The sequence below is a fragment of the Triturus cristatus genome, chromosome 4_2 (assembly GCF_964204655.1).
Source record: "Triturus cristatus chromosome 4_2, aTriCri1.1, whole genome shotgun sequence".
NCBI lineage: Eukaryota > Metazoa > Chordata > Amphibia > Caudata > Salamandridae > Triturus > Triturus cristatus.
This window is the reverse complement of record NC_140586.1, coordinates 355,386,083-355,406,799: the sequence shown is the minus strand read 5'-3', so window position 1 is coordinate 355,406,799 and position 20,717 is coordinate 355,386,083. Positions and strand designations below refer to the sequence as shown.

Here is a 20,717-nt window from a genome sequence, read left to right as displayed (position 1 = left end):
GCGTAATTTGCACATTATTTGTATATATATTGAATTTTAATCTAAAATATTTGCACTTTATTGCGTAATTTGCACGGTCAATCTAGTTTGGATATCATTGAATCAATGAATATGGAGTTTTATGTATTTTACACTAAATAATGATCCTGAGTTTGTTTGGATTTTAACCTGTTATTCAATTGCACAGCATATTCAATGTGGTCCTAAATGTATTATTTGGAAAACAGACTTTCTAGGTTGGAGTAGTGTGTCTTCACTTTCTAAATGTCACATGGTGCAAAAAAACGGTGAAAAAAATGCAGCCATTTGAAAGTCTTGTTGTATAAAATGGGCTCATTTTATTTAACTGATTGTCTGTGAGCAAGGGCGGATGCCCGAAACGCGTCAGATATTTGTGAAGACTCGGCTTTAAAATAAACTAACAACTATTGTGCCTGACTTTGGATCTGCGTGGTTTCTGCTTTCCGTGGACACGGATTTTTTGGAGACTGCAAACATGGGATATATATATATATATATATATATATATATATATATATATATATATATATATATATATATATATATATATATATATATATATATATAAAAAACAAAGAAGAACAAGCATCTTGAAACTGCAGCCTAATATTGCTCTCTGTGATTGTCGATTACTCACTACCTGATATTGGAAAAAAAAAAAAAGGTCTTGGGTGATGGAAAAGATCCAATCATCGCCAAAGTAGGTTTATCGATGCCACTTTAATTACGGCCTTGAATGTAAAGCCTGTATAAGGAAGGCAGTCACAATTGTCCTACATGGCTCACTATATTTGCACAGACATACAGTTTTACTGATGAAACTATATTACACATAAATGATAATGTGTGGAAATCTGGTTTCAGTGTATATTTATCATTTGTGCAACACCAAATTGAGGGCATGATTACGATGTTGGGCGGTATTTCAATTTGACCACCGGGCTGGCGGTCGGAAAGTAGTCAGTACCACGCCAGAGGTATGCTGCTGCCGTGGAAAAGAGACGCAGCACATGCCGCCACCATGTGCCATGTACCATTCATGCATGGTGCACGGAGGTACGTGGGGGCATTCCATGAGCCCCCAGGAACTCATTTCATTAGCCTACGATGGCCGGGGGCCACGTTTGGGGCCCCCGATCCCTTTCGACAACCTTTTTATGGTCGGTAATCCCAACAGCAGTGCCTGCCTTGGCACAGCTGCAATTCTTGGACGCTCCTCCGACCAACGCACCATTGGGATCTATCATGGCGGAGCCGGCAGTGTTGCATCCGACACCTGTGGGTCCAACCGCAACTCTCATAATACGGCAGTCGAACCGTCACCGACAGGCTGTCGGCAGTCCGACTACCGACATAGTATTCCGTCCCATAGTGTCTTGATTATATTGATCCAATTAAAATCTTTGTTTCCATCACACTTCAAAATTACAAACAAAATTGCTTCATTTATGCTTTCCTAATGGTTGAATATGTACAGTTGATTTACATTTTGTGTTATAAAATCTTACATCCTGCAGCCTTTACTTTCACAGTCTCTGTACCTCAGCAAGATCGCCACATAACTGACTTTACCACTCTTTCTCCGATTGCCAATTGAACAAAGTTTGTAAGCACCAATAACCATTGTATAAAACAAGCAGCAATTTATCAGAAGACATAACCTTACATTTGACCCCTCTATCTTTCAAGCACAGCAAATGTGACAAGATAAATACAGAATTTAAAGGCATCTTAAATAACTGCTTGGTCTTTCATGACCCTCTAAAAATGATGGCACTCACTTCAGTGACAATCTTTAGTTTTTAACCACTGTTGGTGCAGCGAGTGCTGTGTACGTGTTACAGGATAGTTGTCAACCCCTCTGTTTGAGAAGGTTCCTTTGAGCTACTGAGCCGACGAGCTTGTGTTGCTGCACCTGTGCCCAGTGAGTGGTAGAGACCTGAGAAGACTTATGAAGGAATCCAGAAACACGCGTCTAGAGTTACACTGTACATGCTGCACCAACAAGGGTGAAAAATGAAAGACTACCACTGAAGTAAGTTTTATCATTGCACTGCATTTACCATGAAGCATTGGGGCAAATTGAGTGCTGGGATGTGAGGCAGTGTGTTCTCACCCTTCTTCTGTATAAAATATAATTATGTTTAGTACATTTAAAAACAAAAGTAAATTTAAAAAAAGAAAACATACTAGCTAAAGTCGCAGAGTAGATTAAACATTGTAAGGCAGATTCATAAACTTCCATAGTACATAAAAAAGCATTGCACTATTCTGCATATTGATTTCTGTAGTGAGACAGATGGGAGAAGTGGCACTCCTGGGTGGGCCATTCTGTGGATGTTTGAGGGTGTTAACATCTCTTTTGCATGCAGTGTCGTACCCTGGAAACACATGCATATTTACTCCTATGAAAGGGATGCGCCTTTCCTTTTCCTGCCTTTCTAAGGTGAGAAAAGGGAAAACACATCCTCTCTGCCCCCTCATTTAGTGAGGCCAAAGAGTGTGAGGTTTCTCTACAGAGAAAAAAATCCTTATAGAGGAAAACTGAATAGTGCACAATGTCCATAATTTACTCAAGCAAAATTTCAGCCTAGTGGAAAACCCAAATCTGCATTATACATCTTACAAATTGGAGTACTTCTGGTAATCTACACTAGTCAATTCTTTGTGATTCCACAAAAGACAACAATCTACTTCAAACATAGGAATATTATAAGAGCGATAGGCACAGTAAACTAGGCCATGTATTGGTCATTTGTGCTTAAGAATCCAAATGCAGCCTTTCACATCTAATAGACAAATTCAGTCTCTTCTTGCTTTGACTCAATGGGCTTGCCCTCGGAGGGGAGGCGAACACCTTCACTCTTTACAGATCTGTCCTGTAACAGTCTAAAACCTATTGTGTAATCTGCATGGTATCTCATTCTAGCAGCTAATGTATAACTCACCTGTCGCTCCTTCTTTTCAGTTAGTGCCTTTACTGAGGAGCTGGACATCTGGTCTTTCATTTCCTATTTGAAAGAAAAAAAAAAGTCAGAGGAGGTTCCAGTTGAGAGGGAAATGTCATCTATCTATAAAGGAGACACAAGAAGCATTGCAGATCCATGTCAAACAGGAATGTGACACCTACAATGGCTGTTCTCATTTTTGTATTTGTTTATTTTGTTAATAAACGCTTTACAGATGAGTTTTCTCATGTATTACTTATTAGCGGGGCACCGTGCATATCTTCTAAAGCTTGATATGACATAAAACAAACTTAAGGTGGAAAAAGGTTACTTTTTTAGGTACCCTGGAACTAAAGGACTTCCTAAATGTGTCAACCTGAATCAAAAACATTGAGCAATATTTGAGGGAGATGTGTTCTAGGTAACAATCAACCGCATGAGATGTTACAGGGACAATCAGCGGAATTTCAACCCTACTTTTATTAAGGAATAACAGACTCAAGAACACTAGAACACAAATGATACATTTTAAATATTTTAGGATAAAAAAAATCCTAGTCTAGTGCACATGATCTGAATTTTAACCACAATGAAAACCGACAATATAGCAGCAGCCACAGTTACCCATAGCGTGCCTAATATATACTACTCTAACATAATTGTTTCTATTAGTCCACAGCAATTCTACCCTCATTTTGCTATTTCTAAGCACTGACCAATTTTAGCAAAGCAGCATGAAGACTGCTACCTGCCTTTCGCCTTCTTTGCTCAACTTGAATAACAATCTTACGGTTTAAAAAAATTCTTAGTAGTAACAACAGAAAGTGGCCTGATGCCCTTTCAATTATTTTTGTTATACTAGATGGGATTGTTTTGAATATCAAAACACAGTAAGAAACGTATTTGTCAATTTTCTACAAGCTCTTAGAAATCAATAACAAGCTAATGTAAAAATGAAGATGCCAACATTTAGATAAAACAATGCAAATGTAGTCATGGAGGCTTGATTATCACATTGCAGAACATAATATATACCAAAGGTGCATGATCTGAATTGTGCGTGTTCAGCATTTTGATTAACTGGCTAGCAAATGCAACTCAAGTAGGGGAATGCCCAGAACTGACAAAATACAATAATTCCAACATTTTAATAGCTAAATAGAAATTACTTGCTTTCCTCTTATTGTAGGACCTCTATTCATGAGCCACCCAAGCCACATGAAATGGTGCATTTAAATGAGATGTGGTATGGCTAATGTACATAACACTTTGAAAGTTCTAAATACAGAGGGATTTGTAATAAACGCCACCTGCATGTTAATCCGGGGCTGAGAAAGAGTTTAACCTGGTCGTTTTTCAAAAGCTTACCATAATCTCGCTCTTTCGTGAGTAGTGGTACAACTGCACAGTAAACCTTCCAACGGCTTGGTTAGAAGTGGACTGTGCATGCAACCCTTGCATCTGTGGAAACTCTGAATTTGCTTCTAATCTGTTTGGTTATCAGCAGGAAACATTTCCTTCAGTGTTGCTCAGAGCCAGCCTTCCATTCATATGGGAATGGTCTCCGGAGTTTTCCACTGAGCAGGCGGCGAATCCAAGTCCCTCCTTTCTTTGAAGAGTTCTTTGACTCCTACTATCAAATGACTGCCAATTTCAAGTTTACAGGTCCATTTAAGTTTCAAGGAATACACTCCCTTCTTTAACAAGCATTGGCATCGCCAATAGGTCTTGCCTTTGGGACCTTAGAAGTGTTTAGTTATCCAGCACATATCCTTGGTGCAACAACATCAAGTGTTGCATGGCTGAACAATTATAAGGTCCCAAAGGCGAGACCTATTGGCTATGCCAATGCTTGTTTTGAGTGAGTGGCTCGTGCAGGTATGCCACTGTGAGGTAGAGATGCTGCAAGTGCTTTTACAGGAGCCTCTGTGACATTGCGCCTCTTCAAAACGTATCTTGGGTCTGGTGTAATACTTCTAGCCCCTATTCCAGTCTTAGCGCACCCAATGCATCCTTAAATTTCCCATGTACAGCCAGGGTTGACACTCCTATTACCCCTGCCTTCCAGTGACAATTTACCTGTCACAGGTGGTGGTGGTGGACGTGGTGGTGGTGGACGTGGTTGTGGTGGTGGACGTGATGATGGTGGACGTGATGATGGTGGACGTGATGATGGTGGACGTGATGATGGTGGACGTGATGGTGATGGTGGACGTGGTGGTGATGGTGGACGTGGTGAAGGATGTGGTGGTGGCGGAGGATGTGGTGGTGGTGGAGGACGTGGTGGTGGTGGAGGACGTGTTGGACATGGTGGTGGTGTTGGCGGTGGACGTGGTGGTGGTGATGGCAGTAGACGTGGTGGTGGTGATGGCAGTGGACGTGGTGGTGGTGTTGGCGGTGGACGTGATGATGGTGGACGTGATGGTGGACGTGGTGGTGATGGTGGACGTGGTGGAGGATGTGATGGTGGTGGAGGACGTGGTGGTGGTGGAGGACGTGGTGGTGGTGGAGGACGTGGTGGTGGTGGAGGACGTGGTGGTGGTGGAGGACGTGTTGGTGGTGGAGGACGTGTTGGTGGTGGAGGACGTGGTGGTGGTGGAGGACGTGGTGGTGGACGTGGTGGTGGTGATGGCGGTGGACGTGGTGGTGGTGATGGCGGTGGACGTGGTGGTGGTGATGGCAGTGGACGTGGTGGTGGTGATGGCAGTGGGCGTGGTGGAGGTGTTGGCGGTGGACGTGGTGGTGGTGGACGTGGTGGAAGTGGTGTGGTGGACGTGGTGGTGGTGGAAGTGGACGAGCCCTGGTAATTTCTCTGTGGTTGGCTCTATGGTATCTTTCCTCCATAATGGAAGCAATTGTGGATTGTTATTTTGAAATCATAGCAGATAAAGTACTGCCACTACTTGAGTTATTCAAGCATTTCAGGCCCCGTAGCCGGTAGTAGGGAAGTGACATGCAAACATAATGCAATGCAGTAAAATGGAATGTGATGGGACACTGATATTTTATGGCTCAGTAGTGTCTGCCTTATATTGAGGCTATTGTTAATTGTCGTTGCAAAGAACATTGTAAGACGAATTGCTGTCTCTGTGTAACATGCGACAAAGAAAGAGAGAGTGCGAGCGAAAGAGAAAGAGTGAGGGGGGAATGAAAGAAAAGAAAAAAGTGTGGCCCGCGCTGTGTTTAATCACTGTGAATGACTAATGCTGGAACACAAACAAGCAGCAGCTGTTTTAAAGCAAACTCGTGCTTGTGCTGGCCTCCGCCTTGCGGGAGCGAGCAGCGGTGGCGCCAAAGCCATATGTTTTCAATTAGAACGCACGCCGCTGCTCGCTCCCGCAAGGTGGATGCCAGCACAAGCATGAGTGTGCTTGAAAAGGAGCAGATCGATGGCTAAAGGCCCTCCTAGAGCAGCGCATGCGCACTGCCTAGGCTAGACCTAAAAAGGGAACCTCCATAACCTGTCAGGAGGGAGGAGTCGGAGGAGGCGAGCAGCAGCTTTTGCAGGAAGTTGCAGCAGAGTTGTCGTCATTAATAATAAAAGGTACAACATAAACAACAATAAAGACAATGATAACGTAGTTTTTATACAGGGTTTAATAGCACAGTCTCAAGGTTTCCAACCTCTGTATATTACAAATGTACTCCTGTCCAATTTAATTGTAATCAATTGATCAATCTCAGGACAAATGTCTGAAGACTCATTTGGGACTGCTGAGTCTGAACTTGGGACCTACAGGCCATCAGCAGATCATGAACGCACTAAGATTTCTTGCTGGCAACGAGTGAATGTAAATACTGTCCAAAAGGTTTTTTATTTGGTCATTAATTTGATTAAGGGACTGAGTGCCCAACTCCCCTGAGCACTCACTTGCTTTGGAAAGAAAAATATGTATAAACGCCCATCTTCCGAAACAACCTCAGTAGGTGGTAGCATACTACTAAGCCAATTAAAATAATGATGTAAGAAGGCTTTGCTCCTCAGTCAGCGCCTCCTCATTATGGTACACTGAAACATAGTATTTTTGCCATATCTTCCATTAAACATTCATAAGACATACACATCTACTTAAAATCAGGGCTAGAAATGTTGCCTTGGAACAGCCAGTCTAATTTTTTCCTCCTATGCTAAAAACATTTCTTAGCTATGGACATAAGCAAAAAAGCTGTGAAATCTCTGGTGGCATAACGCGAAGACTGCATCAACTGATATCAATAGAGGAGTGGTGAGGAGAATCAGGAGACACTAAGAAACATACATTTTAAACTTCCAACAAAGTAGCTCCAAAGAAACCTGTTCTTTTGTGCAATACCCTAAAGTTCAGAAAAGAGTCACAGATCTATAGTGAATAGGCCAATTAGTTTGAAAGGATGGAGCCAAAAGGAGAAAAGAGGATTGAGGTTGGCATACAACATGACCAGGGAATTTTAAATGTTCTTTCTTGCGATTCTTTTGCCTCTTGTGTCTGTAAATGGATTCACATCTCTGGTTTGCATCGAAAGGCTTGGTTGGGCAGCGAAGGGAAAACATCACTAGAAGAATGCATTTTAGGAATCTCTAAGACTGAGTGCCCTAGCACAAAGTTACGGTTGAGATCATAATGATCAGTCTAACAGCATACAAAATAGACTCTAGTCTAGAATGACTGAACTGTTTATACAACTTCAGCCCACATCAAGGCACCCACGCACAGACCTGCGGCTATCATCTCCTATCAACACTATTCAGGTGTGAATCTGCGTCCAACAGCTCCGACTCACAACCATGCAGGTCTCCCATAGGCATAGCACACAGGAACTTACAAATCACACTGCACACTGAGTGTGCTTGCACATCAGTGTTGCAAGGGTGCCTGTACTGACACATACTCCACTGCTGCATCATGAAAGAGGCTATCGAATGCACAGATGATTAATATGCACAGGCCAGGTGGTTGAAATGCTGAAACACATGCACAACTTGTTCTCCGCTTAACACAACTTACGCAGTGCCCAGGGTTACGTAAAAGCCAGTGTCTTTATGCACCACTTAACCTTTGACAGAAATAAAGAAACTTGGTTGTGGCTAGGGTAAAGCTTGAGACAAACTAATTATCTACATTGGAGTTTGTGCCACACAACTGCTGATTTAGTCCTCGTCAAACAGACTGTTTATGAAGTACAAAGCAGTAAACCACACATACTAGGAGAGGGAAAAAGATGTTAAAAAAATAAAAAGGGAAAGAGAGTAAGAGCAAAAGAATGAGAAAAAATAAGTGCGAAAGAGGAGACAAAGAGTGGAGAAAAGAAAAGAGGAAAAGTAAAGAAAAGCAAGAAATTCTGGGCTATCCAAATGTTCTGAGATTCTCAGCCTCACTAACTTCTCACATAACTTATTGACACGCGCGAGAGACCACAGCTTTTCTTTCGGGTAGACAGATTTTTAAATTCAAATTGGCACTTCGTACACAGATCTTAGAGGTGCATTTTTTTATTTTATTTTTTATTGAAATCAAGGCATGTTATACAAAATATAGTGCGGTACAAGAGTATCACCGGCAAGATAGTAGCAAAACAACAGTACAAAATTCTCAGTTATGACATTAAGATCTCGGATGACAGATTCGGTCGTCATCCTCGGGGGCTCACATAGGCCACCTCTATAAGTATTCCATTTGTCCCAGATCAGAGTCCACTTGGCGGGAAACCCCCTAGCTTCATACACGTTTTTTTCTGTGACCATGCACCAATCCATATCTTTACTCCAGTCCCTTATCGTAGGCGTGGTCTGGGCCCTCCACAATCTTGCAATGTTACGCTTTGCCACCATCAGTCCCAAAGTTACCCATATTCGTTCTTTGGAGTTTAGGTCGGTTGGGCCCCATACATTCAGGATAACTAGCTTGATGTTGCAGTCAAACCGCTGCCCTAACACCTCCTCCAAGTGTCCCACCACTGCCGCCCAATACCTCTGAATAACAGTGCATTCCCAGAATGTATGAACAAAGGTACCTTCCTGCCCACATTGTCTGGAGCAGACGCCATCTTCCCTGTACCCTATTCGAACAAGTAGTGGACCAGACAGGTAGGTCATATGCAGGATCTTTAGCTGAATTAGCTGGAGTCTAGAGGGAATGGCTACCTCACGATGAGAAGCCACAACTGCCAACCACTCTTCGTCATCAAAACCTGCTACATCATGGTCCCATTTTGCCCTTAGCTGAACCAGGGGATCGGTCATGTTATTGATCAATTTCCTATAAATCAATGAGATGGCCTTCTGCAGCAAATACCCATCTAACACCCTATCCTTGAGTGGGGAGGACTCAGGTAGTGGCTCGCCTCTGGGGAGCACGGCAAGCAAAGCATGCCTAATCTGCAGATACCGAAAATACTCAGAGCCCGCCAGCTCAAATTCCTGTTGCAACTGTGTAAATGGAATGAGATCGCCTGACTTCCACATGTCCCCCACCTTAGATATTCCGATAAGGTTCCAACGGTCAAATCCCTTCAAGTGGATAAGTCTAGCCAACTGCTCGTTGTGCCAGAGTGGTGTAGCCTGTATAATCCTACACCCCCCAACCCAGGCTCCTCGTGGCTGCTTTCCACACTTGCACCGCATGCCCGATGGGGCCAGCCAAGGCAGGCATCAACGAGCACACATTCAAGGCCCCTTCAAAACTTCCACCTGTCGCCATCCACCTGTCGAGTTGAAAAGCAGGATCACCCTGCGGTCGATACGTGCACTGGTTGATAGCAGCAAGGTGTGAAGCCCAGTAATATTTCCTAATGTCTGGCAGTCCAATTCCTCCGTCAAACCACCCCAGCGTGAGCTTATATGTAGCAATCGTGGGGGGGAGGGGGGGGATGTTTACCCTTCCAGAGTAGATCACGCAGGAGACGATCCATTTCCTTAAAGTATGAGGGGTCAACATAGTGGGGAGTGTTCTGCAAGGCATATAGGAATCTCGTGAGAGACATAGGGAGCACTTTCCAGTGTCGGATGTCAGATTTGAGGCGCTGCAGGGGTGGTGGAAGATTGCGCTCATAAAACCTGGATGGGCCCCTAGAGACCCAGATCCCCAGGAATTTAAAGCCATCCGTAGCCTCAACTGGTTGGAACCCACCGGGAAGCCGAGGCATCGCTCCGCTGAGAACATAAAGCACCGACTTGGTCCAGTTAATTTTATATCCGGCAAAGCTGTCAAACACCCAAAAGATATTCAAGACCATATTTAGGGATATGGCTGGCGAAGCAAGATAGAGCAGGATATCGTCTGCGTATAGAGATGTGGTCTTCCCAGCCAGAGGTCCACTTGAGCCCACTGACAACAGGGTCCCTGCGGACCCACATCGCCAGTGGCTCCAGGGTCAAGGCGAAAAGAAGAGGGACAAGGGGCAGCCCTGCCTGGTGCCACTACCAGGTACAAAAGTGGAAGATTTGCTATTGTTGACCACAATTTTGGCCAGTGGTTGCCAGTAGAGGAGACAACCCCATTTAATGTATTCAGGACCCAGAGAAACCACTACTGCTTCTTCGCCATTGAGCTGGGAGATCGGTCTATTGGAGGAGCACTTATTACGCGGCTTACCCTCTTTATGGACAACTACAATAGTTTCTAGTCTCTGGTCGACAGTTAGTAGCCCTGCCTCTTTACTCTCAAGGAGCATATTGGTGAGATAAGGAGCAATCTTACCCGAGGTGAGTTTGAACAATTCGATAGGAAGGCCGTTTGGGCCCAAAGATTTCCCTCCCCCTCTGTAAATCGTGGATGTCTTTCTCAACCTCCCTCTCAGTGATGTTGAGATCGAGGTCAAGGCTCTCGTCTTCAGTAAGTGATGGTAGTGAAATATCCTGCAGAAAGGAGGATGCCTCCTCCTCCGTGTGTGTGTATTGGATGTGTAGAGGGTCTGATAATAGTGTCCGAAATCATCGGCGTTGTCTTGCGAGGAGGTAAGAGGGGCACCGCTGTCCGTTTCTATTTCAACCACCACTCGGGGGGCCTGATCTCGACGGTCCAGCCACGCAAGAGAGGTGCATTCTTAAGCAGCAAAGATTTAAGGGTTAGCCATCAGGATACACGAATTCAGGAAAATGCAATTATAAAAAATTAAGTGAGCTATAAATAAGGTTATGCAACAGTATGGCAAGATGCCTTAGCTATTCACTAGGTTGAAGAGAATATTTATAGAACATTTGTAATACTTTCATGCAGATCATGGGTATGTTGTGTTGTGCAGGTTCATGTCATCGCAGAGGTAGCTCCCTAGAGAGCAAATGCCAAGGTAAATTTCAGTAACCAGGTCTCCTTGGTTGCTTATCAGTATTAGAATTGTGAATGTGAGCTGTGTCCATGCTGTTGCTGATTCACTTAGGTGGAAGTGCTTTACACAGACTGGTGTGGTGAAATAACTAAATAGTATCCCAGCAACTGGTAGGTGGTACAATGGACTGTGAGAAAATGGCCTCCCTGCCAATATATCCAGTATGATAGATATCTCGGGTATATAGGGTAACGTAGGAATACAGCACACTAAGAGCAACACAGTCCTTAGAATACAGGTCTTCTGGATTCAACAGAATGCAGACCTCTTCTTTACAGTTGAAATCAGCCAGATGGTCTTGATCTCCCGTGCCTGTGGCAGATACCGGAAATGTCCATCGTGTCCCTTGCAATCGTCAATAGCCATGCACTGCCTCATCACTGCAACCCGCTAAGGACTCAGGATCTATTTGGGGGATTCTCAATTGAGCACCAGCATCGCCCTCCTTTACGGATCCCTCCCCCTCCCCTACCGGATCTGTTCCCTGGAATGCCACAGTTTCCCGAAGATAGGCAGGAAGTGGCCCCCAAATATTTTTCGGTCGAGAGTTCGTGGGCAACAATTCAGCATAATAGTGCATGTGATCTTGCCACATAGTCATCTCATTTATCCACTCCTTGAATTTAGGGGCTCGTCCCAGTCCCCACTTGCAAGCTACCTGCAGTTTTGCTAAGAACAACCCCAGCTAAGTATTTCTTATCCACAGTTTTTATGCCCCGAGTGAGTCCCAATAGAGCCATGGGTGGGTCCGGGACCATTTGTATGCCGATCATAGTGGACAGCCCTTCAAAGACCTGTGCCCAATATGTGACCACTTGATAGCAGCTCCATGCTAAATGTATAAAGTCCGCACCCTGCTGCCCACATCGTGCACAATTATCTATCCCTCAGTAGGAGTTTGTGTAGTTTGACAGGGGTATGGTATAATCTATGCAGAAACTTAAAGTGCATAAGGCGAAGCCTACTGTTACCAGTGACCTCCTCTGTCTGCCTGCAACTGAATTCCCATTGCTCGTCTGTTAGTGGGTCATCCAGGTCATTGTCCCATTCCCGTCTGGCACTTGGAAGTCGGGGAGGTGGCCCCTTTCGGATGTGCGTATATAGTGTTGATACGACGTGCCGTGGGGTTTCCGCCTGTAACAAGTCATGGAGTGGAGCGAGCGTTTCTGGGTCATCCGGAAATGCTGGGGTAACCGCCATCACACTTTGTGTGAGCCTAATATACATGAAAGTGTCCATGGTAGTGGGTTCATGTCCATCAAAAAATTGTGTCTGAGATCGAAATTGTCCCCCTACATTGAGATCTCCCCAGGTGGTGTAGTGCAAACTATCCAGTAATTTGCGGCAGAGCCCTTCATATGTGATTTGTAATAAGGGGTTACGCAGCAGACGTATTCTGGGGGAGTACATCATAGAGGCTCCTAACCTACGCGCTATATGGTCACACGCAGCAAGAGTACAATCCACTGTGGAGGGGTCTCGCTCTTGCCCCATCACCTTGGTGAAGAGGTAGCCTTCTGGGGGCGTCGGAGACATATAGCCGTCTTCCACCGCCAGATGCGGCATGAAGGGAGGCGGATGGAACCAGTAAACTGCGAAATGTGCCTGTGCGCAATAGTAATAGTATTCAAAGTTGGGAACGTCGTATCCTCCTTGCTGATACGGTAACATCAGTGTGGCTAGATTAAGTCGCGCTTGTTTCCCGCCCCATTTAAGTCGTGTAAGTTGTGATTTTAATGTATTAAAAAAATGTCTTTCGGGATGATAGGGGATATTGACAAATAGATACAAGAACTTAGGGAGTAGGACCATCTTAAGAAGGGAAATCCTCTCTGCCATTGACAGCGGGAGACGGATCCACTTGGCAATCTTGTCGGCTGCCCCATCAAGAGCCACCCCATAGTTTGCGCGCATCAGTGCATCCCTGTCCCTGGTTACCTGCACCCCCAGATATTTTAACTCATCGCTCTCCCAAACCAGGGGATAGTCCAATGGATGCTGCTGGGTGTTGGCCGTGAGGGGGAATACTGCAGACTTAACCCAATTTTTGGGGGATTCCCGAAATGGAGCCAAATTTGGTTATTTCCCGCAATACTGGGTTAAGATTCTCGTGAGGTTTCTTTGATATATAGGGTCATATCGTCCGCATATAGTGAAATTAGCAATTGCCTGGCAGGGTAGACCAAAGAGCGCTCCTTGTGATGTTGTCGAAGCTTAGCTGCCAAGGGTTCGATGGCTAAAGCAAATAAGATTGGGGAGAACGGGCACCCCTGTCTCGAGGCTCTAGAGACGAAAAAAGGAGCGGAACGGGCGCCATTCAGTAGTACCGTCGCCAATAGCTGTGTGTACAGCAGTTTAATCCAGTTCAGGAGGGAAAACAGCATCCCCATGTATTACAGGGTGCCTTCAGGTAATCCCACTCCACCGAATCAAACGCTTTGGTGGCGTCGAGGAAGACCGCCACCGCCGAGTATTTGGGACCTATGTCCTGTAGTACTGCAAATAGTGGTTGTGGGCCGTGGCACGATTTGGAATAAAGCCCGCCTGGTCTGGCAGCACCAAGCGCTCCATTAGGAGACTGAGGCGCATTGCTAAAACTTTTGCTAGGATTTTAGTGTCGCAATTCAATAGAGACAAGGGCCGGTATGACTCGCAATGTAGCGGGATTTGTCTGGTTTTAACAGCGAAATTATTTGGGCCTCCCGCATAGTTTTTGGCAGTTTTCCTACCTCTAGCGCCGCGTAGAACACGTCTTTCAAGATCGGCGCCAAGATTGGCGCGTATGCTTTACATTGGCGCGTATGCTTTATAAAATTCTATTGGTAAGCCATCAGAGCCCGGGGCTCTCCCTGATTTCATATGCATTATTGCCTCAGTAATCTCATCCACTTCTAATTACAAATTTAATTTTTTTTATTGCGTGGGCCATAGCCATGCTAGTGCTGTGTCCTCAATATATAGCGGCAAATCTAACGGGTCCCCTCTATGTGAAGTATAGAGTGCGTTATAGTAGCTTCTGAACACCTCCAGTTGGTCAGAGAGGTTTCTATGCATGATACCCTGGTTACCTACTACTTCCGTGACATAATTTGAAAACCTTCGGGGTCTAATCAGCTGCGCCAATACTTTCCCAGGGCGGTCCCCTTCCACATAAGCTCTGGCCATGTATGGCTTCCTACGGAAATTACTCTCTGCTCACAATTTCTTCATACTCTGTGATGGTTTCCCTCAGTTTGGCTCGGCTTGCCCCATCTTCCGGGGACGCCTGGAGTACTGTTTCTAGCGCTTTAAGTTCTCCTTCCAACCTATTAAGGTCCCTCCGTAGTGCTTTGAGTACGCCTCCTCCTTTGGAAATGCTCCAACCCCTGGCCGTGACTTTAAATGCTTCCCAGACAGTAGTGAGACTAGAGACAGAGTGCACATTGCGCTCAAAAAATTCCTTAATGTCTTGCTTTATTTCCTTTCGAAATACGGTGTCTTGGAGATGCAAGGGATTAAGCCGCCAACTGTTATAAGGACTATGGTGTACCGGGGGTTGTATGGTCATTACTACAGGGGAATGATCTGAGTATGTACGCGCTAGATGAACAACATCCAAGAGCCAATGCGCCATCCCAACCGACACAAGAAGGTAATCCAGTCGGGCCCAGGACGCGTGCACCGCCGAGTAATGTGTGCCTTCTCGCTGTGTTGGATGCTTATACCGCCATGCGTCCAAGAGGAAGTTGGAATCTAGTATGTCTTGGAGTACTCGTTGCGTGTTCGTGTAATGCATTGGGGTGGCTCGAGATCGGTCCACCTGGGGCTGTATCACAGTGTTAAAGTCCCCCCTCCCCAGATTACATATGTGGTGCCTATCGTCTGGATTTTATCCCACAGTGAGAGCAAAGGTTGTGGATCGTCTGAGTTAGGTCCATAGTAATTTACAAAAGTCACGTCATAGGAGTTGATCCTCCCCCATACCAGGCAGTACCTCCCGCTACGGTCTACCTCTGACCCACTTGGTACGAACCCCACCCCGCGTTTGATGAGTATGGCCACACCTCTAGAGTATCCGGAATAGGATGCAAAGTACCGATATGCGGCCCATTTCGCTGCGAATGGAGGGACAGTGTCCGCATGTAGATGTGTTTCTTGTAACATTGCAATTGCTATGTGGTGCCTGTCTAAATAGCTGAGTACCTGCCTCTTTTTCCTAGGATTATTCAGACCCCGTTTATTCCATGATCCTTTAGGGTGTTAATATTCCGTGTGCCCTCCGTCATACTCACAACTAATGTATGTGCAGTGAAATACTATCTTCTCCCTACTGACCAACTGGTTAAATACCACTACGTTGCACCAAACCCCCTCCCCCCCCCCCCCCCCACCCCGGCAGCCCCAACTTGCCGGGCATTTGTACCCTTCCACCCTGAAGAAACATCAATAAGTCTAACACTGACCCTCCTTGTAGGAGGTTTGGGGGGAACACCCTTGTGGGAGAGTCACTAGGGACACGCACCATACCCACTCTCCTCCACTGTTGCACCTACCCACTACTCCGTTACAAACGCGGGCAGCCTTGGCAGGAGGGAGGTGAGAGTCCGGGCGAGAACAGTAAAAATGCTATATAAACCGTAATACATCGACAAAGTCCGACAGTTCCGTGGGCTTCAAGCACCAAGTGTTCACTTTCGTGCGGCCGCAGGTGGTCAATTTAGTCCGGATTTGATAGAGGCGATTGCGATCTGGACCGTGCCCGTGTTCCCGTTCCGGAAGGTGTGTTGCTACGATGCTTCTTAAGGAAGTCTTCTACTTGTTGAGGATTTTGAAAGAATTGTTGCCGTCCCTGGTGTGTGATTTTCAGTTTCGCTGGATACATCATGGCATAAGGAATCGATTGCGCCTGCAGCTTCTTCTTCACGGCAGCAAATTTGCGTCTCGCATCTTGTACGTTTTGTGTAAAATCCGGAAAAAATGACAATGTGGTATTTTCATAGTGCACCTGCTTCTTTTCTCGGGCGAGGCGTAGTACCGCGTCCCTGTCCCAGTAATTGAGAAATCGTGCTATCACCGGGCGAGGTGGCGCCCCAGGGGGCAGCCGGGCCGCCAGGGATCTGTGCGCTCTCTCCACCGTGAGATGGGCCGAGAAGGAGTCGCGCCGAAACAGCTTCACAAACAGCTTTTTAATGAAGTCCTCCATGCGACCTGTATTGGCCGACTCCGCCAAACTCAGGATGCATACATTGTTCCTTCGGGAACGGTCTTCCAAGTTCTCATTCTTGTCTGCAATTATTTTGAGCAGCCTATCCATCTGTGAGATTTGTTCTTTACTTGTCGTAGCTCCATCTTCCAAGTCAGACACTCTAGTTTCTGCCTCCGTGATTCTTTGTTCATGATGATCCAGTTTGTTAACAACGGAGTCCATGCGTGCATTCATGGTATCTATCTTCTCTACAATGGTTGCAAGACTCTGTTTCATACCCAGCAGAAGCGTCTTCCAATCTTCCTCCTGAGTGTCCATATTTTCAGTATCTGCTTGGTCAGCCGAAGTGGGTCTGGGTGGTTTGCGCGCCTCGAAGGGCAATTTCGATTGCTTGGTGTCAGTGCGATCCATGTCGAGTTCGCGAGGGACTCCCCCAGGTATAGTATCAATCAGGACCGTCCCCTGTCGCACCCCGGACACCTCAAAGTACTGGTGGGTTGCCCCCTTTAGCCTCCCGCAGATCCCCAATCCGTCAGAGTCACACAGGCGATCTCCTGGGGTGTCACAGCAGAACCCCACAGCAGCCCGTCGTGCCCGTGCTGGTGGCGCCACACAACGGCAGGTCCCCTCAGAATGCGTGGGCTGTACAAGTTACCGTTCAGCTCTCCAAGGGCAGCGGGGGTCCGCCGTAATGATGAGGGCCTTGTAGTCGGTCTCCTGCAGCATCAAATTACTCCCATAACTCATGCAAAATGGCCGCCGCTCAATGTGCTCTCAGGGGAATTAGTGCAGCTGTCTCGCTGGTGGGAGCTTTTTAGTTTTGGGGGGGGGGGGGGGGGGGGGGGGGGGATCTTAAGGATTTTTGCTACGCACCACTGGGCCAAATCCAACCACTCACCAGGGTGCAGGCATCCAGTCACAAGCGCGGGCAGTCTCACCCCCCAGCAGACAAAATGGTGGCAGAGCCCAACCGATCCAACGGTCACAGTCCGCAGTGGTAGAGGCCCCCAGCCAGCCTTGAGTGCCCGCGTGTCAGCCGCCTGAGCAATTCTGTAGCAGGGGGGCTCACCCCACTCCTCCGTGTCTAACGCTGCAGAGACGCGCCGCCCGCCAAATATTCACAGAGCACGGCCTCGGGCATTCGATGTACCACGTTCGCTCCGCAGGCTTCTCCCGGGTCGGGGGTATATGAGCACAGAGTCCGCTAGTTGAAGCGGTCAGTTGGGGCTCTCAGCCCTCGAAGTTACAGCGAGGCCTCACCAGATCCGCAACCTCTCAGGGCAGTCAGCAACCGCCGCTCGCAGGGCCCACACAACACCGGCCTCGCCTGGATGTGACAGCCGCTGTCCTCCTAGGGGTCGGAGGGACGGCCAGCTGCGGAAACCTTCACCTGCCTTCAAGTTCGCCTCGGCCAGTGTTCCGAGCCTAGAATCCACTCCGTCATGGACCTCAGTGGATCCGGCAGCCCACAGGTCAGTGTTTGGACCTTAGTTATAGCACAGGATGGAATTTAAGTATGTTATCTCGCCCGGCAGGGCAGGAGCCTCACTGGTGTGCAGCCATCTTGGTCGCGCGCCACCTAGCACCCCCCCCAGAGAGATGTATAGTTGTCCTAATTTTGCCCAAGACAGAATGTTCTTTGAGTTAGAGAGTACAACTCTGGAGTGAGAGGATACCTCTCGCAAGGTTGATGTTCTGCATCCCATGGAGTGCACCCTTGGGTCATACCGGGGCTGCTGAGGGTCCACCCAGGGAGAGTGAAGACTGAACTGGTAGCTCAAGAGCTTGACAGGTAGATACTCGGTTCAGTTGGAGCTACTGACAATGATCGCATGCAGTAGTCTGATCCCCCTTCATCATTACAAAGATAGGATTGAATATGGAACCACAAGCCATCAAGTTTGGAGAAATCCAGGAAGAGCATTAGCTGAGTGAGACGTGAATGTCACATCGCAGCCACTAACTGCACATGTAGGTCAGGCACCCAATAATTTTCCACTCCTCTCCTGGGTGGGCGTTATCCCCAGTAATGGCAGTGAAGCACGCCAGACACTAGACTTGCTGTTCTGGAGAAAGGTGTTGTATGGAGCTCACACCCAGAGGCATCCCCCTGAACCAATTACAGGAGACAAAGTTTCATTCACTATGAACTATGTATTTTCACAGTCCTGCTAATAAAACTGGTCTTTATTGCCAAAGCTGGTGGATGCAGTTAGTGATGAGGCATGACAAGAACCCACAGAACCCGTCAAACAAAAACCTGCACTAGGTATGAGTGATGGAGCCACTAGTGCTCTACAAAGGCTATTTCCCAAGTAAGATATACCATGAATATGTCTGCTCAAGAAAGCCTGGGTTGGCCCAATTGCTTCTGCATAAATGTCTAATTTGCATTTTCTCAAGTCGGTGTGCTGCCTTCAGGGTTAAGTCTTATTTTGACCATGCACCATACTGCTCTAACCACTGTGCACACATCTCGGAATCCTGCTGTATTTCTTGACCCCGTTTTCAACCGCAGGATTATCAGGTTAATGCGCTCACCATGATCACATCCTCCACAGACTTTTGATCCCACCATGGTGCTTGCACTTTGGATACTGCACTCACTACACCTGCTAGTACTGCAGCCAACTACTCTTATGGAGGTCCAATACACATTGGGTTACTCATCACTTTTTTGCCCCATGTATCTCAGGTTATTGGTCTTTCATTCATGTAGCCTGTATTCTTATTTTCCCTAAAGACATTAGATTACTGTTCTCAGCTCAGTCCCATGAACCGAAATACTGCTCTTGACTTAGCTCCATGCATCTGGACTCTCTGCTCTTAACTCATGCCCCATGAGCCCGGATTCACTGCTCTTGGTTCTACCCCTTGAACCTCAGATCACAGCACTCATCTCTGACACTACTGCATCTGATTCTGGCTAAGCCCCATGAACCTCATGACACAGATGTTGGTTTATCCTATGAACCTTTGGTCACTGCTCTCAGCTGAGCCCCATAAATAATGGTCCCTGCTCCTAACTCAGACCCATAAACTCCAGTCACTAATCTCAGCTCATCCCAAATGAGACATGAGTTGATATTCTTATCACAGCCACTGTACCTAAGGTACATGGTGGGCCAGTGTGTCTCAAGATATAGCTTTCTCCTATTACTTCCGTCCTTACCATGTGCTTTAAGCTCGGTCGCTTGAACCAAGTAGAACGCTTACCTTTACTGTCTGCCGGGTGCTACTGATAAAGGCTTTCCTCTTGGTGAGCTCAGCAACATCCAAGTTGAATTTCCGAGGATTTGCTTCTACGATGCGTGAAGAAGGAAGTTAAAGAACATAAAACATAAGATGACAGTGGGAGGACTGTGGTAATAAACCAATACACTACAAACGTGTCCGTTTTAATTCAAATCATCCTTATTACTGGTGAACATTAACCTCCAATCAAGTTTTATTGGCACCAATTCAAAATTTGCAAGAATACCAAGTGGAATGAGGAGTTTCAAAAGGTTCTGTACTATGGAAAGATCAGGAGAACAGGTGTAAATGGTTTGACTAGCATGAACAGTGGCAGTGCTAATCACAGTGGACACTTCATGCTCTTCGGGTAAAGGCTTCAACTGCTGGCAGCAGTAAATTTGAAAATCTGTACCATAGCTCTCATAGGGTGCACATGCTTCTGTGGTAGGTCTGACCAACTCTGGGACCACAATTTGTTGTCCTGACAGCTAGAGGTAATATCGAATTTGCAAGAATCAAGGGCAATACGAATACAGTGATCAAAGCCACACTGTCCTGGGCCAACGATGTCAAAAGGAGTCACTGCAGCTCGCCACGAATGGATATGATCTGCTGACATTTAGAACAAGCTGTAACATACGAGCAACACACTCTAGCTACATGCTTTGAAACAGTTCAAGTGTGAGCTCTGTGTAACAAGCACTTCAACAGTCCCACGTTTTGATACAAAGACTTGGCATACCAATTCGCCTTCCATAACGTATACAGGCTTATGCAGCAGTGTGAGCTTCAAGACGCAGTACAATCCTGCACATGCTATTGCCACAAGCACGCATTGCCTGTTGTAACTTCAGCACTTAACTGTGCACTCTGGACAAACAGCAATAGCCTAGTTTTGTTAACCAAGGGGACACAACCATCTTGTATCACATGCTCAAAGTTGAGACCAGCCAAACATCCGAGTTAAATCTGGGTCACTGTTCAGATAGTTGTTCTGAATCTGCATAGTTACATCAGTAGCA

The 20,717-nt window shown here is 46.3% G+C and overlaps 1 protein-coding gene across 1 annotated transcript in view; it reads right to left on the bottom strand.

The window, feature by feature from the left end:
* The window catches only part of STX6 (syntaxin 6), a 145,434-nt gene that overhangs the window by 40,555 nt on the left and 84,162 nt on the right, over positions 1-20,717 (bottom strand). The window contains exons 3-4 of the mRNA XM_085601762.1: positions 19,675-19,769; positions 2,970-3,032 (exon numbers count right to left, since the gene is read on the bottom strand). Coding sequence (XP_085457888.1) covers positions 2,970-3,032; positions 19,675-19,769 — 158 coding nt within the window. The remainder of the gene's footprint in view (positions 1-2,969; positions 3,033-19,674; positions 19,770-20,717) is intronic.